Raw genomic sequence first — 26,187 nt, forward strand, 5'->3', positions numbered from 1 at the left:
TTTCCCGGCTCTAAAACTGTGAGACATAAAATGTAAAATGTCTGTTGTTTAAGGCACCCCGTCTACGGTATTTTGTTCTAGCAGCCCAAGCTAAGACATACATTACACTTTCTTTTCTTTTTTTAATTGGAATCACATCAGAGAGAAATGTAATTCCTGCATTTGCAGAACAGAAGCCCACGGCAGAACTACAAACAGCAAGTGGTCTGTGTGTAAAGTCGCAAGCTTTACGCATCCCATCCATCAACGTTAAAAAAACAAATAGCCACGAACCACATCAGAAGAAATGCTGAGTTCTTCTCCTGCTCTCCCTTTAGAAAGAAAATATTACAAAATTATTTTCATTTTAGAGATTGATCAGAGTTTATAGCCAAATATGTGGGGGAAAAAAGCATATTCTAGAGGCATGCCGGTCAATGAATATAGATCATATTATTTTCTGAATTTTGTAGTATTTGTGGCATGTATCTGGGTTTAAAAAATTTATAATATGTGTGACTTCTTTTCCCATTCTAAATAATATCCACTTTGTCCCTAATTTTGGTTTTATAAATTTTGTGTTCTTTTTCTTAAATAGGCCCTCCTCCCAAACTACATGTATTTCAGGCCCATAAGCCCTGGTACACTTCTACCAGGAGGAAAGAGGAAGGAGGGAATGCCTTGGCTTTTTTTCCCACCTCATCCAGACTGAGCTGTACATTCTGTTATACTTCATGTCTTCTGTCCTAGAAGAGGAACACATGGCCCTACTCTTTCCCTCTGCTTACAGCCTGATGGCCCCTGGCCTCCTACCCTACTCACCCACCTCTTCCGGTAGCTCTTTACCTCCACGGATGTCCCCACCCTTGGATGGCCATGTCCTTGCTCTCCACTGGCTCTTCCCTGTCACACCACAAGCGTGCTCACAAGTGTCGTTGATTCTGGCCACCCACTTCCTGCCCACCTCTGTTTTAGAAGTTTCCTGACTCCTTCCCTCTCTCTCCACTCTCTTTCAGTGTTTTGAAAGAGAAGCTGATATATATGGCCTTGGCTTCCTCATTCCTCACTACATTGAGATCTGGTTTCTTGCAGGTTTAGGGAACTGTCCCCTGGAGTCACCACTGCCAGACTCTGGCCTCTGATGGGTTCGCCTCCTATGGGGCCTCTCCAGTGCCTCTGCAAATGTCGACACCACTCTGCCCTGCATCCTCTCTGTCGTGCCCCCCGCCCCTCCCCAGGGCCAGTCCTTCTGGTTCACCTCCTTCCCCTCTGACCACTCCACTTGATCTTGGTCTCTTTGGCGGCCCCCTTTCCTCCCCGGGTTCCCTTAAGTACCTACCAGTGTCCCCCAGGCTCCGGCTCAGACCACTTGTGTCCCCATCTCCATGCTATTCCTGGATATGCCTGTTCATTCGGTAACAAGTCTCTGCTCTTGACTCTGCAGCGAGATTTCTATTCCCATGGTTGCTCCTGAACTTTGTAGCCACATTTTCAACTTTCTGCTGGAAAGATCCATCTGCTTCTCACATGCAACATCTTCATAAATGAAGACCCTCCTCCTCCTCTTCCTCCTCCTCTCCAAACCTCTCCTCCCTCCGTGTTGTCCATGGTGAAAGGTGTCACCATCAATCACCCAGGTGTTCTTAGAGCCTCCTTCTTTTCCTCCTCCCCCCCCACTCCCCATCTCCAATCATTAACAAGCATTACTTATTTTATCTTTAAGCCAGATGTTCTTTTTTTTATTGAATCACTAGACCTCTCAGCAGTATGGTGAAGACTTTGGATTGCTTCTAGAATAATGCTTTTTAGAGAATAAAACAAAATCAAAGGATCAAAAAGGAAATAACTTTTTGAAATACGGCTTCTGAAATTATAAAAAGTTTTGATATGGTAATACATGTAATAATACACTAACAGTATTAAATACTTGGATCCAATGTCAGGTGTAATTACCATCATTTTATTTTTTTAATGTTTATTTACTTTTTTGAGAGAGAGAGACAGAAGCATGGGTGGCATGGGGGGAGGGGGGAGGGGGCAGGGAGAGAGGGAGACACAGAATCCGAAGCAGGCTCCAGGCTCTGAGCTGTCAGCACAGAGCCTGATGTGGGGCTCAAACTCATGGGCCATGAGATCATGACCTGAGCTGAAGTCGGACACTAAACCAACTGAGCCACCCAGGCACCCCTAATTACCATCATTTTAAAGTAATGAGGACCACAAATGATACTCGGGGATTCTTGGAGAAATGCGATGTGAAAAATCTGTGATTTCTTTTGATGACAAAGCCATACATACTGCTAATGTAATTTTCCTATATTAATCATCAAAGAATATGATAAATTTTAGTAAGAGAAAAATAAAAATAAAGATATAGTGTTTCTCCCATACAGGTTAACAAACCCCTTGAGTTCTATCCAGACTAAGAAGACCTGCTTTAAAATGATCTCAGAGGGGCACCTGAGTGGCTCAGTTGGTTAAGCATCTGACTTTGGCTCAGGTCATGATCTCATGGTTTGTGAGTTTCAGCCCTGTATCCAGCTCTGTGCTGATAGTCTGGAGCCTGCTTCAGATTCTGTGTCTCCCTCTCTCTCTGCACCACCACCCCCCGCCCCCACTCATGCTCTGTCTCTCTTTCTCAATAATAAAATAAATAATAAAAAATTTTAAAAAATGATCTGAGGAACTTTCCTACTTCCATTGCTCCTGCCACTGACCTAGTTAGGGTCCTTCCTTCCACATGGAATCTCCACAGGTGCTTGATTGGCTCCTCCCCTTTCTTCAAAGCCCAATCTTGTTATTGCAGTGTTCCCAGCATGCCTGAGAAGAGCCCCCCTCCATACTGTCACCTAAACTGGGTGCCGAGTATCAGGCTTTGTCTCCTCAGTAGAGCTCAGACTCGTCTATCTTCTCCACCCAGCTTGACCATCTCATTGGTCCATTTGATTGCTCACGGCCACCTCCCTGCTACCCTGGCTTTGCCTCACCAATCCTTCTGGAAGCACAAATCTCTCTAAAACCCAAATCAGATAATGACACCCTGTTGTTTCCAATCCTCTCCCATCTTCACTATACAATTTGGGCTCCTTAGCTTCCCATGGCTTCTGCCCACCTTTCCACCCCGCTCCTGCAACTCTGTTCCAGCCACCTCTCACTTCTAGAGTTAGCCAAACTGGAAGATAATTGAGGGTCAGAGCAAGGGCTCTGGAGCCAGAATACCTCCGTTCAAATGCTGGCTGCACTGCTCACGAAGGACGTGACCTTGAAGAATCACTCCATCCTTTGGGCCTCGGGGACCTCAGCTTTAATATGGAGCCGTAAGAGTGCTTGCCTCACAGAGTTCTGAGAACGAAGTGATATGACACGTGTGAAGTGTTCAGAATGGGGCCATAGCATATAGAGAAGCAGAGAAAGAGAGGGACCCTGGTATTATTTCACGTTTCTCTTGTGGGGAATGACCTCTCATGTTTTCCGCTTGGCCAACTGGTCCTTTAGGACTCAGCTCAGGCACCTCCTCCTCCTGAGAACCTTCTGGAACATGGGCTGGGGGCCTGGGCGGGGGGGGGGGGGGGGCAGGCAGGGTTCTGGGCTCCATGGCCCCTACCCAGCCATCACTTAGCTGCATCCCACAGGAGAATGTGTGGCTCTCTAGGTGTGGGAGGTGGCTCCCTCCGTTTGTAACCCAGGAACTGCGAGAGCCAGGCACAGGGCGGGTGGGTGTTCAGCAAGTGTGTAGAGGCTGAATGGATTAAAGAGAGAATTCAAATCAAAGGACAAAGTGTTAAATAAAGAGAAGCCAGTTCTCTCCTACTCTCCTGACAATTTGCTTTTCAAAGTATTATATACAACATGGACTTATTGTACTGTTTTTCTGCATGGTCCTGTCTGCAGTGAATCCCTCCCTGGCCAGTTCTGGGGCTCGATAGCATGAAGCTTCTGAAAAAGAGAAAAATGTAACATAGGGTCTGGGAGGTGTGGTTGGGGGCGGGGGCGGGGAGTGGGCAGGACTCTCCACCACCAGCCACTGACAAGGAAACCCTCAGGAAACAGGCATCCAAGGACAGGATATGCGCTTAATACTCTTTTAGCAAAGGAGACTACAACAGTAGGAGCAAGAATTTAAGCATATTTTTAAGAATGGAAGAGAAAAACCTGCTGTGTGGGGCCCTGGCTGAGGGCACGTCCAACATGGCGATGGCCCTGACTTTAGTTAGAACTGTCCCCATTCTTTCCTTTTCAAACAGTACAAAATAATTCATGTCTTGGGAAAAGATGAAACAATGCAGAAGGGGAGAAAGTAAAAAACAAAAAAACAAAAAAAAAACACCCAAAGCCCCCCAAAACAAAACAAACAAAAAAACAAAAAAACCCCAAACCCCAAACTTCCTATTCCCCAGAGGCACCCTCTGCCTCTGTGCAGATTCGCACCCCCAGGGAGGCTGACACCTGCAAGCATGCTCAAAACATCAGAAAGTGAAATCACGCCTGGATTTGTCCAGAGAGACAAACCGGATGGACATGTTACCACACTTTTTTTTTTAACAGCGGACAAAGAAACGATTTAAAATATAACATGTAAAGGAACCCTTTCTATCAGAGATGGCCTGGGGTATAGAGGCGCAGAATGGAGAGCAGGCTTTGGGGTTGGCCTCGAACCTGTGCTCTTCCTCGCGGCTTCCGCAGGAGAAATGGCCCCCACTCAGCAGGAGGAGGGCCTAGCATTTCTGGCGGGCGGCCGGGGATGGTCCCATTTAGAAATGCCCCCCGGGGGACGGGGGTCCGAGGTGGGTTGAGAGAGGGCCCGCAGCTTCAGGGCAGGGCTGGGCGCTGGGGCCTGGGAGCAGAGGCGGGGCCTCAGCCCCGGTGCGACCTTCCCCAGCCCCCTCTATGCGGCTACCAGCGCTCTAGCGACTTGACTTTGTGGGAAGAAGGGAAGCTCAGCACCCGAAGGGCCGCGCTCCGGCGAGCGGAAGCAACAGTTGTGCGAAGGGAAGGGGAGACGGGGCGGGGAGGGGCAGCGCTGGCGAGTCTAAACCTGCCGGCCTAACAAAGGCCTGGGGTGAGGCTCACCGAGGGGACCGTGCTGGGTGCTCCATGCGGGCAGTTCTGGGGCCACATGGAGAGGGAGCCCAGACCCTCCCTTCCGGGGTGTCATTCCCCAACTCCCCAAGGGACCAACCTGCCTTTTACTGTGGACCAGCCTGCCCTCAGTAAACACCCCCCCCCCCCACCTTTGCTTCCAGGCCTCTCTCACTTGCACCCTGGCTTGGCGGGTAAAGGTGGGTGGCTGTGGTACCTTTGTTTACGAAATCCCCAGTCTGCAGCATCCAGGTTTCAGACAGGCAGGGATGAGATGAATCCTCTTTGGGGAGACAGAGGTAGTGCGGCTGCGTTCCCTCATTTAAAAAGGAGCCCTTGGAAACCAATTTGCTCTAACGATGTTGTCAGCTCCAGTCCACCGTGGGTTCTCCACTAAGGCGGTCCTTGTTACCTTCTGCACCGCTCCGGGCTTGCCTTCTGTGCCCTCCTGGGGTAGGAATATCTTGATCCACTCCTGGGGCTTCAACTTGGACCAGTCAGGAAGATGCTTGTCAGCTTTAAAATGCTCATACTCCTAAATGGATTAAAAAATAATGTTGTCGGGGTGCCTGGCTGTCTCGGTACAGAATGCAACTTTTGATCTCGGGGTTGTAAGTTCGAGCCCCACGTTGGGTGCAGGGATTACTGAAAAATAAAAAATCTTAAAAAAAAAAAAAAGAAAATTGTGAGTAAGCAAAGCAAAACATTTGGGAAGTGAATGAAATTAAGCGCTAACAGGGAGCAGAAAACATATGCTAGAACGGTAAATTCTGCTAATGTTTGATTTTAAAGTTTTTAGAATAATGTGTTTCTGTTTGGTTTCAATGATTTTAATTTTTTTTTTTTTAACGTTTATTTATTTTTGACACAGAGCATGAACCGGGGAGGGTCAGAGAGAGGGAGACACAGAATTGAAACAGGCTCCAGGCTCTGAGCTGTTAGCACAGAGCCCGACACGGGGCTTGAACTCACAGGCCGCGAGATCATGACCTGAGCCGAAGTCGGCCGCTTAACGAACTGAGCCACCCAGGTGCCCCTGGTTTCAATGATTTTAAACAGCTAGCTGGCTTCTCCTGGTCTAGAGTCAAACTTTCTGGCTCAAAGCTGTTCCCATTGTTCCTGCTCCTCATTGGCTCACTGCTGCCTCCCTGTGTCTGATCTAAAAATCACAACACAGTGTTCGGCTTCACAAATACAGGGTAGAACCCCCCTCCCCACCAGTCTATTAGCTTCCATGACAATAAATTACACAGGATTAAAGCGATACTTAAGTTTGTTAGCGAGAGCTGTACATACCACCCACCTTCCTTCCTCCTTCCTTCCTCCTTCCTTCCTTCCTCCTTCCTTCCTCCTTCCTTCCTTCCTTCCTTCCTTCCTTCCTTCCTTCCTTCCTTCCTCCTTTCTTCCTTCTTCCTTCCTTCCTTCCTTCCTTCCTCCTTCCCTTCCTTCCTCCTTCCTTTCTCCTTCCTTCCTCCTTCCTTCCTCCTTCCTTTCTTCCTTTCTTCCGTCCTTCCTTCCTTCCTTCTTCCTCCTTCCTTCCTTCCTTCCTTCCTTCCTCCTTCCTTTCTTCCTTCTTCCTTCCTTCCTTCCTTCCTTCCTCCTTCCTTTCTTCCTTCCTTCCTTCCTTCCTTTCCAATTCATTGGGCCTTTGCTGGAAGGACAAATTTAATCCTTAGAGAGATTGGTTATGATTATATTATCAATGTAAGTCTTACTAATGATACCCCCTTCCAGAGACATCACATAACTTATCCATATCCAGTGATGTACATTATATGTTATTTGATACCGTTCAATAAAAATCCTACATACAGGATGATTACAAGTTTGCACAAAGAGTCTCTGATGTGAGATAAATTCTGAAAAATGGCTCAAACAAATACACATCAAAATGCAACCTCCTTGTGCTCACCTGGTTCCTTTGTCTTTAGTGAACAGATCGGATCCCCACCTTGATGTGAACTAGCTCCCTCTGTGGGTTTGTATTAAGCACCAGTTCTTCCCGTTTCTTGCTCATCCATGTAGTTTGAGATGCTTCTTGCTTCATAGAAACTGGGAGCCACACCGAATATCATGTTGTCCCAGATGGATTTTGGAAAATGCCTTCCATCCTGAGTAGATCAAGGAAGGGGTGCTCCCTTTTGCAGAAGCATCACCTGCATGGAGGAAATTACCACTTGCTCCTAACGGTCACCCCAGATTCTTTCTATGCTGCAGCGGCGGCCTTAGTGTCGTCTCTCAAAGACACCTGCTGAAGCAACTTCGGTGGCTCCTGAGTGCTTGTCTTTCGATCTTACCGGTCTTTCACTGCTCAATACGAAAATAGCTCTGCAGGAGAAGACATGGGCTTTACCTCCTCCAAAGTAATTAAACAAATCTAGTGAAATTCAGTGCCCACATAGGATGCTGTAGCTCCCCTAAGGCAGATTGTCTTACACCCAACCCCATATCTGCTCCCGAAGGGAAGATGTGAAGGGCATGGTGTGAACAGGCAGCCAGTATTACTGAACACTTCAAGTTTGTGTTCCCACCTGGGTGACTTTGAACTTGCTCTTCCCTCTGGTTGGAACTCTGTTCTCAAGTCTTGCCATTAAGATCTCAAAAAGGGGTGCCTGGGTGGCTCAGTTGGTTAAGCGGCCAACTTCAGCTCAGGTCATGATCTCGAAGTATGTGAGTTTGAGCCTGGAGTCGGGCTCTGTGCTGACAGCTCAGAGCCTGGAACGGGCTTCCAATTCTGTTTCCCTCTCTCTCTCTGCCGCTTCCCTGCTTGCTTTTTGTCTCTGTCTCTCTTAAAAATAATAAACATTAAAATTTTTTTTAAAGATCTCAAATAAAATAGTTTTTCTATGACCTGATTTCATTTTAATAGCATTTATCTGAATTTGTATCGTGTATTTGTTTGTATGATTGTTTTTTTGTCTTCCCCCTCTAGAACGTCAGCATCATAAGAGCAGTGAAGTTATTTGCTTTGGTTAACATTGAATCCACAGCACTTAGAACAGTACTTAGCATATATGCTAAATAAATGCTTGTAGAATAAATAAAGAACAATGCAGAATTTCCCTAACTATAATCTTAGTTCTTGAGATCAGGGGCCATATCTTATAATTTCTGCTCTTCTCCTTAGAGCCTGGCATGGTATAACTTGTACAGATGGTTTTTAATAAGTGCTTGTTGAGTGGGATTGCACAGGAGAAGGAATATGTGTGGAATCCTTAGGTGGGTCAAAGGCAGAGTGGGGCAGGACGCCACCTTTGCAGAGGGCACGATGGGCATACTAAGCTGGGAATGTGGCTCTTGGGTGTGGGGAAAAGGAGAATAAGGTGGTGGAACCGCAAGAGACCTCTAAACTTTCTCTTGTCTTGAGTTCTACTTTTCCATGATCATGCAGTTCAAAATTGTATAGATGTGAATCAGAGAGTGCCAGAGGGGCCAAAGAGAATGTATGTGATGGGGAGATTGGGATCTTATGGCACTGGTCAGGTTGCTGAATGATTCCAGTTCTTCAATTTTTCATTTATCTTACAAAATACTTACTGATGGGAATGCAAGCTGGTGCAGCCACTCTGGAAAACAGTATGGAGGTTCCTCAAAAAACTAAAAATAGAACTACCCCAGGACCCTAGTAGCAATTGCACTACTAGGCATTTATCCATGGGATACAGGTGTGCTGCTTTGAAGGGACACATGCCCCCCCCCCCATGTTTATGGCAGCACTATCAACAATAGCCAAAGTATGGAAAGAGCCCAAATGTCCATCGATGGATGAATGGATAAAGAAGATGTGTATGTGTGTGTGTGTGTGTGTGTGTGTGTGTGTGTGTGTGTATATACACACACACACACACACACAATGGAGTATTACTCGGCAATCAAAAAGAATGAAATCTTGCCATTTGCAACTACATGGATAGAATGGAACTGGAGGGTATTATGCCAAGTGAAATTAGTCAGTCAGAGAAAGACAAAAATCATATGACTTCACTCATCTGAGGACTTTAGGAGACAAAACAGATGAACATAAGGGAAGAGAAACACAAATAATATAAAAACAGGGAGGAGACAAAGCATGAGACTCATAAATATGGAAAACAAACAGAGGGTTACTGGAGGGGGTGGGGAAGGGGGGTGGGCTAAATGGGTAAGGGGCACTAAGGAATCTACTCCTGAAATCATTGTTGCACTATATGCTAACTAATTTGGATGTAAATTAAAAAAAAAAAGACTAAGAAAAAAATACTTATTGAACACCTGCTTTGTTCCAGGTGTTATGCTAGGTACTGGGGATACCCGTGCTGTTCCAAACTTGACAAGTAATGTCAAACATAACAAGGATTCCCAATTCATACAGTGCAAGGTGATAGGGTTGTGTGTTAAACCCTATAGCCCTTCTGCTTAAAAACTGCTTAGCAGGTCACGTCACGATGCAATTCAACACTCGCCTCTCCATCATGTGCTGGTGGAGTTGCTAAGCAGTTTGTGACTGCCTGGTTGGGAGGTCTCCTTTGGGAGTTTCTATCCCTTTTGACACTTAGCAGTCAGGAGAGGGAAGAGTGTCCCTTACCCCCACCCTCAAGCATTCCTTTGTCTCACACCGTAGGGAAGGAAGAGAGTCTCCTGCGATATCAATTTTTAATTCCTTTTGGTGGGTGATGAAATTGATGAGATCGGCCGCATGGCCTCCTCTGTACATCTGTGTACCTATTCGTATTTATTACTAATTAAACTTCTATGTCAGTCTATGAGCCACAATGCTGATGACTGTATTTCTAAATGAATGCATGCAAATGTGCCTAGGAGCCGGACAAAGACAGTATCAAATATACTCATTAATAAATAATATCAATACTGTGCATCTGCAGGCTGAGATGTTTTTAACTTCAAAGAAGAGCTTTCATATCTATGATCTCATCTCACACTACATATTATTATTTAAAAACTCCTCTCTAGGGACAGGTTGTTCCACGCATGTAAAGCCGGGCAGGGTGAGGATAATGAAGACCCGCCTCAGGCTACCCGACATCACTCCGCAGGGCAGCCCAGCACTCGGGGCCCTCCAGTCTCGTGGGGTCTCTCTTGGCTTGTTTGAAAACTAAAGGCAAACATGAAAAAGTACACTCGTTTCAAGTGGTGCTGGGCGCACACACACACTCGGGGCAGGAACAGGGAACTAAGGAAGTGAGGCTACTTTCAGGACCGACTTTGGAGCTTCTGCAAACAATGAGAAACAGACAACTTCAAACTCACGTCAGGCATCCAGAAAGCCCAGAATTGGAAACCTCTAGTCTCCTGGGACTGAAAAGCCAGTTCCTGTTTACTCTATCTACAGCTGTGACTTTTTCCCTGTCTTCCCCAATTTCTCCAAGAGCGTGCCTTCATTTTCAGGAAGGGTTTTTTTTTTTTTTTTTTTTTTTTTTTTTTAACATATTTTCACCTAACCTTTTAAGGTTTTTCTGTTAGACTTCCTTTGGAGTAAAAACACCATGTCATTGTTTTCCTAAGGCTGGGCTGTGGTTATGGAAATGCCCTTCTCTGAAATTGCTCGGACATTTAAAAAATAACTCAAGGGTGCCTGGGTGATTCAGTCGGTTGAGTGTCCAACTTGGGCTCAGGCCATGACCTCACTGTTCGTGGGTTCAAGCCCCTCATTGGTCTTGCTGCTGTCAGTGCAGAAGCCTGCTTTGGATCCTCTGTCCCCTCTCTCTCTCTTCTTGTCCCCTACTTGTTCTCTCTCTCTCAAAAAATAAGTAAACATTAAAAAAAATTTTTTTAAATAACTCAAATAAAAGTAAAAAACAACAACAAAAAAAAAACACAAAAAACAAAACCACCCTGAGAGTGAGGCTCTCCCCCATCCCTATCTGTACGGTCCTAATACCAACCTGCAGTGTTTACACTTCACAAAAATTCAGGCTGTATCACCTTCCCTGGAGTGGACACTGTAAAGGTTGCTTCAGAATTTCCTACCTGGGTATCTGACCAGGTACTGTGGGTGGTGAATTCTTCCACCCTGATTACTCATGAAGAAAGAACTAACTTGTGATTGGCTATTTTAATTCTTGCATTTTCAAGGGTAAGTGGAAGGACTCGTAACCCAGGTTACAACTACCAGTTGGTCCCACCTACTTTGCCGTCACTGCCCTGCCCCTTGGGCTGCTTTGACACAGGTTGGTTTCTTACCAGATACCAGGTGCCCTTTGAGAATTAGTCTCACTTTGCCTGCTGCTGTTTTTTTTTAGTGTTCTTAAAAATTTTTTTCTTAAATGTTTTTATTTATTTTGAGAGAGAGGGAGAGCGGGGGCGGGTGGGGCAGAGAGGCAGAGAGGGAATCCCAAGCAGGTTTCGCGTGTCAGCACAGACTCCGTTGCGGGACTCGAACCCACGAACCACGAGACCATGACCTGAGCAGAAACCAAGAGTCAGATGCCCCTCGCCTGCTGTTTTGAATGAGTGTAGCCTTTGCACGCAGTGGGCACTCAATCCATACTGAGTGAAAGCAGCTTAACATCATCATTTGGTCTCTGGGGGTCTGAGTGTCCTCTATGTAAAATGAGAGTACTGGCAAATGACTGCTTATATTTCTTCCAGTTTTAACATTCCATGAGGCCTTTTGGACAGCCATTTAAAATTACCTCCCATCTCGAAAGCTGTTTCCAAGCAACAGAACAGTACTTCCTGACTCCTTGCCTGACCTCTCAGCCCACAAACATGTTTCTCACCGAGCCTACAGCATGATAGTATCTGTAATGCGTATTTATTTATTACCTAGTGATACATCTCAGGTTGTTATTTAGCTTTCCGTCTGTGTGGGTCCTGTCCTTGAGATTAGAGTGTAAGCTTCCCAAGCCAGATACTATCCAGAATGTGCTCAGTAAGTATTTGTTAAATAAATAAATATTACAACAAGGAATAATCTTCCTTCTGTCTACAGGGAATTCTGGGCTTAAGGGAGGCAGAAGAAATCAAGGGTGAAGCCCCAATTTGCGGTTTGGGAAACATGGTGTGTGATGAGGCTGCTCTTCAAGACAGGGAGTCCTGCAAACACGCAGGTTTGGGGCAGGGAGTGGAGGAGATGAATTTAGAGAAGAGCTGCATTCTATACATCCTTCTTGAGATTCTCAGAGAGCATTGGCCAGGCCAGGTAATTATTTTGAGACATGAGGTCCTGGCCAAAGGAACATACTTTGTGTTCAGCCCAAAGCTTCCCAAATAACTGAATGTGTGTGTGTGTGTGTGTTTTCGTGTTTGTTTACTTTTGGGAGGTGGGGAGGGGCAGAGAGAGAGGGAGACACAGAATCCGAAGCAGGCTCCAGGCTCTGAGCTGTCAGCACTGACCCCAACTCGGGGCTCGAACCCATGAATTTTGAGATCATGACCTGAGCTGAAGTCAGATGCTTAACTGACTGGGCCACCCAGGCGCCCCTAACTGAAAACACTGGTATAACCTGCGAAGAGAAGCAGGGCTAGGAAGGAAGCCTGCAGACCAAGTCACCTTTAAGGAATGGCCAGGGGCATTTGAAGAAGAGCATCCAGAGAGGGACGAGGAGTTTTAACTGCTGGGCCTTCATCTGGGCCCAGTGTTTCCATAGGTACAGGGAAAAGGCAGAGTCCCAACTCTTGCCAACGGAGTGACAAGGGAGCCCTTGGGCCATGTCCTGGACCGTGCGTGGTTCTTGGGAAGATAGAAGGCACTTGAGCACTTCGCTCCCAGGCTCAACTCTCCTATCACTCTCTCTTCTCAAAGAAATCACCCCTTCCACTAAAAGGAAGCTCAGAGGAACACTCTGGAGTTCAAACCAAGAGTAACCATCCACTCTTGTAACTGTAATAAATCAGGCTTTAAATTAGACCTGATGTAGGCAGAGACAATACAAAACTTTAAAAGCATAGAAAAATGAATGTTCTGAGTGAGTCACCTCACTCACTCACTATCATCTGGGACTGTCCTCAGACTTCCCTTTAATGTTTCATTTCAGCATCAACAGCATCAGTTTGTTTCTTTTGGTAATTGCCTATTGGCATATGGGAAACTGAGGCAAGGTGAAGACGTCGAGCAAGGGGGTGCACAGGGTGCTCATGCTGGTGGGATTGAACAGTGGGGTAGCCACTTTGGAAGAGAGTTTAGAAGTCCCTCAAAAAATTAAACACAACATTACCATATGACCCAGCAAAGGGCATGGGGTTTCCTTTTGGAGTGATGAAATATTCTAAAATTAAATAATGGGGAGGCACTTGAGTGGCTCACTCGGTTGAGCATCCAATTTCAGCTCAGGTCCTGATCTCACAGCTCATGAGTTCGAGCCCCGCATCAGGCTCTGTGTTGACAGCTCAGAGCCTGGAGCCTGCTTCAGATTCTGTGTCTCCCCCTCTCTCTGCCCCTCCCCTGCTCATGCTCTGTCTCTCTCAGTCTCAAAAATAAATAAAAACATTAAAAAAAATAAAATAAAAAGAAGAAAATGCAAGGGGGATGAATACTTTCAAGATAAAATTTCTCTAAATAATATAAAATTAGCGAGTTGTTGTTTGCTACTTCTTTGTTCCTCAAGTGCTTTGTCACCAGCAGTTTGTTTTCACAGCTGCGTGGCAACTGAGAGACAGTGTTATCTCCGATTCCTTTTTGCCAGAATACCTCTTTCTTTTTTCGTTTTTATTTATTTAGGTAATCTCTGCACCCCATGTGGGGCTTGAACTCATGAACCCCGAGATCAAGAGTTGTACCTTCTTCTGACTGAGCCAGCCAGGCGCTCCTCCAGAACAATTTTTGGTGGTAAAATTAATCTATCTCTAACTGAGATTTCTTTTTCTACTAGAAGCGTAAATAACATCCACCCATTGGTTTCTGAAATATGTGTACCAGGAGTGTCTTGTCATTTCTACAAAATCACATAAGACATGTTTACTTATATAATTTGTCCATACATTTCTTAGATTTCTTTTCCACAAGTCAGGTTTGTTGAGGTACAATTTATATTCGGTTAAATTCACCCTTGAAAGGTTTCCAATTCTATGAATTTTGGTGAAAGCTTACAGTCATAAAACCACCACCACACTGGAGATGTATACTTTTTCCATCACCCTAGAACGTTCCCTCATATCCCTTTGGACTCAACCTCCTCTCCCCACATCCAGGCCCTGTGCCCCCCTGACCTGAGTGCCCTTAGTGCACTCTTCAATTCCTATTCTGTGTTCTCATGATTTCCTCCGAGATAAATCTCTCTACCGGGCAGGACGCTGCTTTGTATCCCAACGTGGTACCTGGCACTTAAAAGTTGCCTAGTGAATAATGCTGAATAAATGAATGAATCACTTGTGTTTTAGATTCTGCCAAATCCAATCAGACTCTGCTCTCTGATTTCCAGGACATGCCATTTGAAAAGGGGCTATTAATGTCAGGGAAAGCTTTCACCTAGAGTTTTAATCTTTACAGTCTTTTTTAAGCACATTTTTTTTTTTAAGTTTATTCATTTTTGAGAGACAGAGAGTGAATGGGGGAAGGGCAGAGAGAGAGGGAGACACAGAATCTGAAGCAGGCTCCAGGCTCTGAGCTTGTCAGCACAGAGCCTGACGTGGGGCTCGAACTCATGAACTGTGAGATTGTAACCTGAGCCGGAGTTGGGCGCTTAACCGACTGAGCCACCCAGGCACCCCTCATCTTTACAGTCTTTTTAAAAAAGGGGCCATAGTGATTTCCAACTTCAGGGATTTGGCTGAGCATTTCAAACATTTTGCTAGACTTGGGGCCTACAACTTTTTGGCTGAACCAGCTTGTGGACCTCTATCCTCTCAACTTGAATAAATAGATGGAAATGCAATCTGGGACCAAATGCAGCTGCTGCATAGTCCTCCCCCAGTGCTCCCTGTTTCTGATCGCTCCACCTCCACATGGCAAGGCCTAGGGTCTCCTCCAGAGCTTCCCTAAACAGGTTCTATGGGATTCCAGACCCATTTTGTGAAGGACATCTGCTTGAGTGGGAACGTAACCTCCCTTACCATGCAGGGTGTGGGTGGCCCTGAGAAAACTCACCTGCAGGTGGCTCATCAGTCAGGCCCAGATCCCTTCCATCCTTCCTGATCTGATTCCTCTTCTGTCTTGATAGGACCCAGAAAATTGACATCCCCAGAGCAATTACAAGAGGCAGTGAACAAAATTCCTCCTTGGCTGGCTAGTTATAGGAAATGGCCTAGTCCTTGAAGAGAACGGCCCTTTCTTGAAAGGTATGAGTGCTTTTCTCCAGACTGTCCTACTGGACCCAAGCGGGGGGGGGGGGGGGGGTCCCTGTGCACTTTCTGGGGTTTGGCAGTCCTCCCTTATGCCCTTTGCCCCATAGCACAAGCACCACAACAAACAAACAAACAAACAAACAAAAACACATACATACATGCTCCCTCCTGGGGAGGTTGCTCCTTGCCTCCAAGATGAAATCTTCATACTGGCATCAAATTGCATCTGATAGAGACCGCATTCCCTTCCTTCCTCCTTTGCCTCCACACTTTGCCAGGCGACTTCCCTGCGTGGCAATGCATTATGTAGGCCAAACCTGTCAAGGCGTGAACCCCTGGATACAGGGCAAGGTTCTGAGAGATGTTGCTAAATAAACCAAATGGCAAAAGGGTGTTAATTTTAGTGTTAATTGTGTAGTTCATAAGCCTGTGGACGGATAAACCATTACTCAAGGGAAGGGGGCTGGAGGTGGGGGGGGGGAGGGGAGCAGGGATGCTGGAGATGGGTAAGCTTCAGAAAAAGGTAAAAACAATAAAGACATAGAAAAAAAAAAGAAGAGGGGTCAAAGTAGAGGAAAGCTTATACTCTTCATGCAGATCTAAAACTGTGACCATCAGATTTTTGCGCTATTACCACCATGATAAGAAATCTATTTTATTTCGTCGTGCGGGGCGCGCACACACATCCACAGATGTATGGAATACACTGGAAAGTAAAATCGTGCACAGCTAGCCCCAGGCGTGGGTGACTGGCTTCTCCAGCACAGCCGGGGGGGGGGGGGGGCGGGGGTCACGCCGCCAGCAGCCGGAACCCCGAGGCCCGCCCCAGGCCGGCAGCCGACAGGGCCCCCGCGCGGGGGAGGAGGGCGGGCCGGGCGCCCGCGGGGGTGGCTCGGGCTCCCGGCCGGGGCTCCGCGGTGGCGGCTGGGCACACGGTGCGGCGCCGAGATGGACGCGCGGGACTGCGCGGCCGCCTGGTGGGAAATGGTGGCGCGGAACCTGCGGTGAGTGCTGGCCGCGCGCAGGGCCCGGCGCCCCGTCGTCCCCCCGCCCTGAGCCCCGGGGATGGGCAGGGCGCATCGGGCCCCAGGCGGCGGGCGGACCTGGCCCTGGGGCTCCCCGCAGGGTTCGGGGGCCCCCAGAGCCCTGTGAGCCCCGGCGCCCTTGGGCTGCGTGATCCTTCGCCTCGGCGCCTGTTCGCACCCGCGAGCCTCTAGGGTTTGCTTTTTCAGGAGCTTACATCCCCTTGGGGTTTCTGAAATAGAGATTTCCAGAAAGATGGCTCAGGTTCCTCTACCGGTCTCTTACCTGCTTTGTGCTAAAATTCCGGGCGGATTTTTAAAAAGACCAATAATAGTGACAATACGAATCTACCATGACTCTTAGATGGCATCCACTTAGGTCAAAGGCCTGTCTGTGTGGGCGGAAGGCCAGCTCCCCCAGGGGGAACTCTCTTGGATGTATTTAAAGAACATCCCTCCATAATGCTAAAAATGTATAGTGCATTGAAACCATACCTGTGCCAAGTTCTTACATCCTTTTAACTCTGAAATGTCTGTATCAAGTGGGTTTAAACTTCTTCTTTCTCCTATTTTAAATCCGTGGCTTTAACAGTAATGTTAAACTACCCTGAATCGACCAGCAATATATTGCCAGTCTCATTTGCATTGAATCCAGGTGTTGGTTAGAGACCCTGGACTCAGGAGACTCAGTATCTTGATTTGTTTTGTTGGGGTGGGAAGGTATTGGCATTTCTGTTCACCTTCCTTTATATTCCTATGTTTTGTTTATTGCTGATTACAAAATATCCAAGAGTCACATCCAGACACCAGGGACTTCACTTTGAAATGTGTGAGTGATGAAGACTAAAGCCGATCTTGTCTCTTCTATTCCTTCTGGAGCAGACAGCAGCTCTCCCCTGGGCCAGCAATGTAGACCCACACTGACCATTAGTCAGAATATCCTGACTGATTACACTTTTCAACTTCACATTCCTGGGCCTTACCTCCTTGACATGGTTGTTCTGAAAAAGGTGGCATTTTCTGCTTTATCTTTCATGCTCTCTCTAGAGTTGACAGCTGATTATTTAACATTTATTTGGCAGAGAATCAAAGCTGCAGTTCATGCTTTTAGAGAACAATCCACTTTGTTGATAATGGAATGGGACATGGGGAATTGGGGACCCTCTCTTACTTGCTTTACTAATTACTAAAAAAGAAGTCTCAGGAGATGCTTCCTGAAAGAATAAGATACAAGCACATTTCGTCATCTCTACTGCTCTAATTTAAGACCTGCTGAGGCTGAAGCACAGACCGATATCCAGCATCCTGGATCCTTTTGTTTCTTGGAGCCAAGTTAGTTTAGATCCGCAAGCATTCACGGAGGGCTGACCCTGTGTCTGGAACCGCTAGTCGCACAGGATCTATTGTGATGTGTTGTGTGACTCAAGGAAAACATTTAATGAAAAGGTGTTTTCAGTGATTATTTTTTAATGCCTTGGGGATCTGTTTATTCTGCAAATATTTCATAAGGTGTAGTTGCTACTTAAGATAGACGGGTCCAGGAGAGTAAATCTTCACTTGCAATTGGTTTTCTTCAAACTAGAAAAATGGGAAATGTGCTCAGGAAAGAAGCTGAGGGAAGCCAGTGGGCTATTTCCCTCTTCGTTGCTCCCCATTCACCCCGAGTCTTTGCATTTCTGGATAATTTAAGAATACCCCCCGCCCCCCCATGAGCAGGCTGGTAGACGGATTCATTCTTTCCACAGCACTGGCCGTCGCCTCCCCGTTGGGCACTAGTTTAGGCTTGAGCACAAAGAAGTAAATAAAACTGGCACAAATCCCTGCTCTTGTGAAGCTCACATTGATTAATTTTCTTTTCTTTTTTTCTTTAAAAAATTTTAAATGTTTTGTTATTTATTTTTGAGAGAGAGAGAGAGAGAGACAGAGCATGAGCGGGGGAGGGGCAGAGAGAGACGGAGACACAGAATCCGAAGCAGGCTCCAGGCTCCGAGCTGTCAGCACAGAGCCCGATGTGGGGCCCAAACTCACTCACGAAATGTGAGATCATGATCTGAGCCAAAGTTGGACGCTCAACCGACTAAGCCACCCAGGTGTCTCTCCCATTGATTTTCAATTGTAATTCAGAAAAGAGAATGAAGGCCTTCTTCTCTGCCCTGAAGCTACTAATACGCATTGCTTCCTTCTCCCGTACGAGAGAGGTCCACTTGCAGGACAGTTCTCGGACCCGAGCTAGACAGGGAGCACCGTAAAAACAGCACTATATGCCATGTGGTTCTCGTCAGTGGGAACGCAGGACTGATAGTGGGAAAACAGCTGGAGAACAATTACAGGTCAAACTGAGGCCCAATTATAATTAGTGGGAAGGGTGAAAAGAGAGGGAAGGTCACCATGGAAGGTCTATCTCAGAGAGAGGCTTCAACAAAGAAGAAACCCTTGAGTGGATTGACGGAAGGGGAGGATTTGGTCGGGAGGAAAGAAGGGAGGAGAACACAGCTATAACTTAGGTGCTCGGTGATCAATTCATGTTGGCTGAATGAATGGGTACACGGGACGCCTGTGTGGCATTGTCTTACTATTTGGAATAGCTGTCTTGCCAAATGGGGTTAGAGTTGGGCTTCCTAAAGCTGGTGCCTCTGAGCGTGAACATGAATGATTCGCCCCGCAGCAACTCAGCTTCCAAGGTAAGAATGATCCAGTTAGGTTCTGTGGCCCCTGTGGGATGCTGTGCAGTTACAGCCACAGCTGATCAAAGGGCAGGCGAAAGAACACCACAGCATCAAGGTGGCTGTTTGATGTGGCTGGCCGTTAGCGGGGATTGGGCTGAAATTGCATCCTCCACTCAAATAAGGTCTGTTAGCCACTGGTGACTTTTGATCCCCCGCTGATCTAGGGGAAGTCAAATTGACAACCCCTAGTTAAAAGAAGTTGCTGTGCATTATTGATGCTCCGAGGGATCTGGTCACTCTGTTCTCTTCCCGCAGTGCTTCTCACAGAAGTGCCTTGAGCTATTTGAGAGAAGGGTCCTGTATGAATTATTCTTTAAAAACAGAAACGTATTTCCCTCTACTGCCTCTGCTTCCCAAGCACCCTGCTACCTTCAAAAGATAACTTAGCGGGAGACTAACAGGCAGGGTAGCGTGAGTTCAGAATCAGGAGAAAGAAAGCGTGAGCCAGCCAACTGGAAGGAAGCATAAGAATTCAACCTGTGTTTGGTTCTGCCCGTCTGGACTTGATCTGGGGCTCAAAGCGGCTTCTCTGGGGTGTTGGTTTCTTATCTCTAAAATCAGAACAACAATGTCCTCTCCTTCCCACCTCCTTCATGGAGGCTATTTTAAAGTATTATGAAACAATCATTTTCATTTTCTCCTTGCTGATTTTAGGCGTAGGCAGTTGCCTATGCCTGCTACTTGGAGGGCTACCCATTACACTTAGCCCACGTCTCTTTTCCACAGCCTGCAGAATTGCTGGAAATTCATTGGCGATGCATGATCTTCTCCCTTCATGCCTCTTCCAGACATATAAGCACTCTGAATTTTTAGTATTAACACGAGGGAGAATTTCTTTTTAGAGGTCTTTCTTTAATGACTTTGGAGTCAGAAGGCTCCTTGAGAACACAGGAACAGGAAGGGAGAAGAGCGTGGGAGGAAGAATGGACCCTAAGAAAGGCCAAGGGTGCAGAAGGGGAGAAGGCGAGAGTGGGGGTGGTCCTGAAACAACTTCCTCTAAGGACTGAATTTTGTTGCCAGAAGCCAGCCTTGTTCTTGAGGTTCATTTGTGCCTGTGTGGATGGCAAGCAGCATTCACCGGGACTGTGACAGCTCATTGGACATCTTCATAGAACTCTGGGGTCACACCGACCTGGGTACACGTGACTCGGCCATTCATTGGCTCTGTGGCATTGGGGAACTTACTTAAACTTTTCAGTCTCCTCATTTGCAAGTTGCAGGTAACAACAGCTATCTTTTAAAATGCTCTGGTCTAGCAGAGAAATCGGGGGGGGGGGGGTGGGAAACAATGCATCCAAAATGTTTTCCAGTCCCACAACCTCATGATTTGATACACTGAGCAGTCTTTTACATTGACAGCGTGAAAGAGGGAAAGGGATTTCTTTAATGGATGATGTGGATAAAAACTGGAAGCAGGAAGTGGTGACACTGACTTCCTGTGTCCCTCGTTTCTCAAAGGTAGGAAGCATTCAACTCTGATAAGAGATGTGGCTCGAGACCGAGGTGGCATTAGTGACCCTTCATGGACAAGTCCTAACTAACTAGTCTGCTGATGGCTCCTGGTTTGGGTGGTTTGTGTCATGGGAACAAACAGTAGAATAAACAAAATGTGTATGGCCTGCTGTGTCCCATTTCCTGACCAGGCCCCCGCCCTGATGCAGCAACAACCTCCGGGTACTCCCCTGCTCCCCACCCTGCTCCTCACAGCCACTCTTACCTGGGATGTCACGTCAGAAGTGGGGATTTTTCTTTCATTGGCTCATTTTTTCTTAAGACCCAGCCAGAAGACTGGGGAATCTGATGATTTTTCATGCACTGCTTTAGACTAATAATAGTTAACACATACAGCACTAAATCGTGATGTGATCAAAGACTGTGGCACCTGTTAGTAGTCTGCATCCTATTTCCTGATGACTTTGGGGTCCAGCCTTGGTCTTCTTTGGGGATGCACTGAGGGAACAGGCCTGACCCTGGTGCATTCATGCCCCCTCCCACTTCTGTTCTGTGAAACCTGGGCTTTGTCAGCAGCTGGTTGGGGCCTTGATTTATTGCCTTCCTTTCCTATTCTCCTTAGTGTCCAGTCCTGATCTGTCCTAATGACCTACAATTCTGTAAAACATTTTGCTTTAATGCCAAGTCACCTGTAATTCCCAGTGTTAGTCTCTGAAATTCTATTTGGTTGTTAAGAGAAAAACCACACCAAGACAAAACTTGGACTGATTTTGAACACCTTGTTTTTGTTTCACAATATCTTTCAGATCCATTCCACGTTCCTGTTCAACACTAGGAAGAAAAATTGTGGCTCTGTACAACAGCTTTACTAGTAAACCGTTAAAAGAACACATTTTTCCTCCTTTGATGAACATGCTAATATTTTTTAATTTTTGTAAGTATATATCTTTCATTAATTTGCCTATGTATTTTTTCCCAAATAAAGACCTCACTGCCTTTTAAGTTGTGACAATGAAAAAGGCATGTCAGCTATAAAATTGTAGCTAGAGGAGCGTCTGGGTGGCTCAGTCAGTTTAGCGTCTGATTTCAGCTCAGGTTGTGATCTCACAGTTCATGGGTTCGAGCCCTGTGTCCGGCTCCACACTGACAGTGTGGAGTCTGCTTGGGATTCTCTCTTTCCCACTCTCTCTGCTCCTCCCTCACTCGCACTTTCTCTCTCTCTCAAAAATTAAAAAAAATAAAATAAAATTGTGGCTAGATTTCAATGATCTGAAACCTGTTTAACACTGGCTTTGGGGTCTAGCATGAATCCTTGCAAACTGTTGGGGGGAGATGGATAGGAAAACATGGCCTTGTGGGTGGGGTTTAACTTCAGGAGCTCAGTCTTCATATTAGCTGGTAATATGGATACCTTACTGCTTGGTGTATTCTCTACTTTCTTGCTTCTTCATTTTACCTGTACCCCTTGAAAGAGAGAGAAAGCAGAGAGCTGGGGTGGGGAGACACTGATGTGAGTAATCTGTTTTCCCATGTTTTTTCTACTGAGTGCTGTTAATTAATGTAACAGTGTACATTGTAACAACACAGTCCTTCCAGCACACAGCCAATGCTCTCACTGCCTGGTCCCACAGGTATGTTGATTCTGGCCATCTCATGGTTTGTGGCTAATGATTAGATTTTATTTAGTGGAAACAGTAACGCTTGACATAGGAAGAATACTCATTCCTTTCTTCTAGACCCTCTTAACTTTTTAGGGGAATAGTCTCCTTTGTTTTTAGCTTAAGACTAGGCTAAGGATTGAATAAACTCTATTATGGTCTATCACACTGGTGCTATTTTAAAATCTTGCTTTAGGGTTTTTTGTTTTCTTGTTTTCTTGTTTTTGTTTTGGCACCTCTCCTGTGGGCTACTCCTAGTTTATAAAGTAAAACACTTTGCTAAGAATTTCGTGTGGTAGCTTGCAACTTAGAAACCATGTTAACCATGAGACTAACTACTTTTTTCGATAGTGATTAAAAGACACGGAATTTGATTTGGGGTGTTGATAATGACTTCTGCTTTCTAGTCAAAGCACCCTTTCTTGTGGATTTGAAGAGACCGGAGTTAAAGATTGCTCACACAGTGAACTTCTATATCAGAGTTGAACCTGGGGTGATTTTGGGAATCTGGTGAGTGCACTGAGGGACACTGGGCCGCTTCACAGACGTGGTTTTCATGTTACAAGGGCACGGGTGAGCAGCACGGTGTGAGTCACCTGTGGAGAGGTTGGTGTTTCTTGCTGTTCCATATACCTTCCCTTTGTACGGATATCTGACCTACCTGAATTTGCTTCTCACTAATTTTACCTTGGAGTGCAAAGTCTTTTGGGTGTTGCTCTGTGCATTGGCTCTTTCACCGGGTCTGAAGGACCTGCCCTGCCTCACTCTTCTGCCTTATTCCACACCAGCCTTCCTACACTATTGCAGACCTGCTGGCCTCCTTGCACACCAAGCCACTCTCTCGCAGGATATGCTCTGAGTGCAACACTTTGGTCCCTCCTTTCGGCCAGCTAACTGCCTACTCATCTTCAGGGTCTCCATTTCAATGATAATTTGGTAATTTTCAACGAAGCCCTGCCTCATCTCCCATTGTAGGCCACCTGTGCTTGTCCTGTACGGCATTTATTCCCACGGTAATTCAGTGCTTGTGCGATTATTTGGTTAATGCCAGTCTTCTTTACAAGACTGTAACTTTTGTAGGTGACTTTGTTGGTGGGTTTTCACTGCTTAGCACAGTGCTTGGCACAGAGAAGACACTCCACTGTCAAAATCATGAGCGTTCTGTTGCTTTTTTTGCTATGCTAATGTCAGTATTTTTTTCTGTTTGGTTCTACTACTTATTCTTGGCTGCCATTTTTCCAGTGTCCTGTTTTATGCTTCCTCTTCCTGAGTTCAAACGTGTGTTCCTAGAATGTGTGGAAACCAACATGGGTTCACATAACTTCTTCCTAATGTGCAGCGTGTGGTTCAGCTAATTGTGCTGGCATTTGAAAATCTTTTTATGGGGCGCCTGGGTGGCGCAGTCGGTTAAGCGTCCGACTTCAGCCAGGTCACGATCTCGCGGTCCGTGAGTTCGAGCCCCGCGTCAGGCTCTGGGCTGATGGCTCGGAGCCTGGAGCCTGTTTCCGATTCTGTGTCTCCCTCTCTCTCTGCCCCTCCCCCGTTCATGCTCTGTCTCTCTCTGTCCCAAAAATAAATTAAAAACGTTGAAAAAAAAAATCTTTTTATTCTTTGCTCCTGCCCTGGCTTATCCAGCTGGCAGTGATGCCTGTCCTCTCGGTGCTGATGGGTTTGATGTCAGACTTTGTGCCCCTAAATGGTTGAGAGGACTGAAGATTTATCATTACGTAGCCAATTCTCCAAGTCCCTTTGTGACATGTCATATGGCAGGATTTGCGTCCTCAGGATTCGTTCACTGATTTAACAGGGTGGAGGAACTGGCGTTTAGGCAGGTGTTTAAAATCACAAGGTCACAGCTTTCTGGAGAACAGCTTCATTTCACACTAAATTTCTTTTCTCCTACCTAAACTGGTTTCCCTTTAAATTCTTTCAACTTGTTTTTTTCAGCAAAACAAATAGCAGGTGACAAATACCTATTGTCTTTTACTTGTTTCCACCCAATGGACTTCATTTCAATGGACAGCACCTAAGATTCGCAGTCTTGGAAGATTAATAGGTGTAGGCATCAGAAGAACTAAAACAGCAAATGTTTAAAAGGGATTGTTTCTGTGCATGAGGGAGGTGGGGTAGAGTAGTGCTTTCCGCTGTAAGATGTTTGTGGTATTATATTTTAATTTTTACCAGGTGCATATAATACTCAGAAATTTCTATACATAAATATGTAGTATATATTTATACATATATAAACATATAAATTTATGATTGACGTAAGGAGGGCTTCAGACTTTGGCTAGGAAAGCCAATTCCCTCTGTTTGTTAAAACCTTTCCTTGCTCTTCAGGCACACGGTTCCCAGCTGCCGGGGTGAGGATGCGAAGGGAAAGGACCGTTGCTGGTATGAAGCAGCCCTTCATGATGGCAATCCAATCATTGTTTATCTTCATGGCAGCGCGGAACATAGGTCAGTGCCTTTGCTTGGAGTTTTTTGTTTTTTAAAGACAGAAGTAGCATTTCAGCCCCATAGGGGAATAAAAGGCAGAGCTCAGTTTTCAATTCTGGAAGCATGCCTCCATATAGTCTTTTCTCCTTTGTGGAAATTTGAGGGCGTTCTGGCAATAGGCTTCTCTTAAAAAAAAACCCTACATATTCCATATGTAGAATAAAGTAGATCTTTAACTGAAAGACTAACTTCTAAAATTTGGATCCCAATTTCAAGGAAGGCAGTGGTTCCTTTACTCCAAAGAGTGTCTGAAATGATGAACTGAGCCCACGGATAACTGGAAAGGGAACAGGCATGAGATATGGGGAAAAGGAGAGCAATTTCCATATCAATGGTCTTCTCACAGAAGTACATGGAGATTCCTTAATTACCATGCATCCTATTAATCAAATGCATGGACTCCCTATGAGACATCATCTGGAATTCTGACCACTGGTACTGGGGACCATCTGACTGGTTCTAGTCTAGCATACTGATGCCTCAGCCCACTCTCTGTTGTTCCATCCTTGCTTTGTAACAAAGAACGCCTCCCTGAAGTCCTGCTCCCTTTTGATGTGCTGCCAGAGCCTCCAGTGGGCCTGTCATCGGTGATGATTATCAGCTGTGACTGCATCGCTTTGGGTTGGGGGAGGGGTGACGTGCCTCAGAGACCTACAGACCCAGCTCTGTCTCTGAAGGGACATTGCACACTAAGTGACAAGCTCTGGAATCTGCCCCTAGGCTCTGTTGCCTGTGTCTTTTTTTCACTCTCTTTTTTTGTCTTGATGGCTTTCTCAAGACTTGACTTTGCACCAAGGGCTTTCAGGAGATGTCCATTTTAGAGAGATATTTACAGAGGCTTTCCATGAAATTCAACATCTTTCAACACTGTTTAACATTGTTCTGATTGGGCAAACTTGGGCACGGTGCTACAGTGTATGTATTTGGCCCACACGTTCATTTCTGCCCCTCTGTGTGAATCTGCTGTTATCCCAGATTTACTGGCTCTGGGGTGAGCCCCAGCTTCTTCCTGTTTCCTGCCAGAAGTCTCAGCTTGCTACCAGCAGTACTGAGCCAAAAGGAGGCCAAATGGGAGGTCACCAGGACCTTGGTGAAAATAGTGGTTCTAGACTTGGGACCCAGAGAAAAACCCCGGAGGGTCCCTGAACCTTTTCCACAAAATTGTACAGAAAATGTCAAGTGTGGATATATTTTTCTGGGAAATGGGCCCATAGCTTTAATTACATGTTTTAAGGGCTCCATGATCCACGGAAGTTGAAGACATTAGGCTCTAAAACAAAAATTCAAATGGTTTTTAAAAGAATCCTCTGCCTTTTGAATCATCTTTGTCTCCCTTTTATTAATAGAGAGTAGATGATATGGTTATTTGGGGGAAAAAGGGTTTCTTGTACCTTCGAGACTGTGAGTCTGTCTCCTTCACTTCATCTTGCACTTAATGGCAGGGTGAACAGGGTACAGGCACATCCTAGTTTAGTGAACATGGCTGTGTCATCCTTTGTTCTGAAAAGCCACTTTCCGGAACTGATTTTCCTTTAGCTTCTAAAAGTATTC

At 46.0% G+C, this 26,187-nt stretch overlaps 1 protein-coding gene and 2 long non-coding RNA genes across 4 annotated transcripts in view; 1 reads left to right on the plus strand and 2 right to left on the minus strand.

Moving 5' to 3' along the window:
• Nucleotides 1–422: 422 nt before the first annotated feature.
• On the minus strand, nt 423–8,655 carry LOC131517199 (uncharacterized). The gene is made up of 5 exons (XR_009264455.1): nt 6,971–8,655; nt 5,276–5,593; nt 3,199–3,321; nt 1,319–1,481; nt 423–725 (listed from the first exon to the last, which is right to left on the minus strand). It is a non-coding gene; the product is annotated as an uncharacterized LOC131517199 (long non-coding RNA).
• Nucleotides 8,656–16,027: 7,372 nt separating this feature from the next.
• Nucleotides 16,028–26,187, plus strand: part of ABHD12B (abhydrolase domain containing 12B) — a 29,656-nt gene continuing 19,496 nt past the window's right edge. The window contains exons 1-4 of one of the 2 annotated variants that reach the window (XM_058739024.1): nt 16,032–16,283; nt 21,286–21,413; nt 22,545–22,647; nt 24,478–24,597. In XM_058739024.1, the coding sequence (XP_058595007.1) occupies nt 16,228–16,283; nt 21,286–21,413; nt 22,545–22,647; nt 24,478–24,597 (407 nt within the window). In that variant the 5' untranslated portion in view covers nt 16,032–16,227. Of the gene's footprint in view, nt 16,284–21,285; nt 21,414–22,544; nt 22,648–24,477; nt 24,598–26,187 lie in introns of both variants that reach the window. The other variant, XM_058739026.1, reaches the window with a different exon arrangement.
• Nucleotides 18,626–24,483, minus strand: LOC131517202 (uncharacterized). The gene is made up of 2 exons (XR_009264456.1): nt 23,723–24,483; nt 18,626–23,497 (listed from the first exon to the last, which is right to left on the minus strand). It is a non-coding gene; the product is annotated as an uncharacterized LOC131517202 (long non-coding RNA).

Source organism: Neofelis nebulosa, chromosome 7 (genome assembly GCF_028018385.1).
Source record: "Neofelis nebulosa isolate mNeoNeb1 chromosome 7, mNeoNeb1.pri, whole genome shotgun sequence".
Classification (NCBI taxonomy): Eukaryota; Metazoa; Chordata; class Mammalia; order Carnivora; family Felidae; genus Neofelis; species Neofelis nebulosa.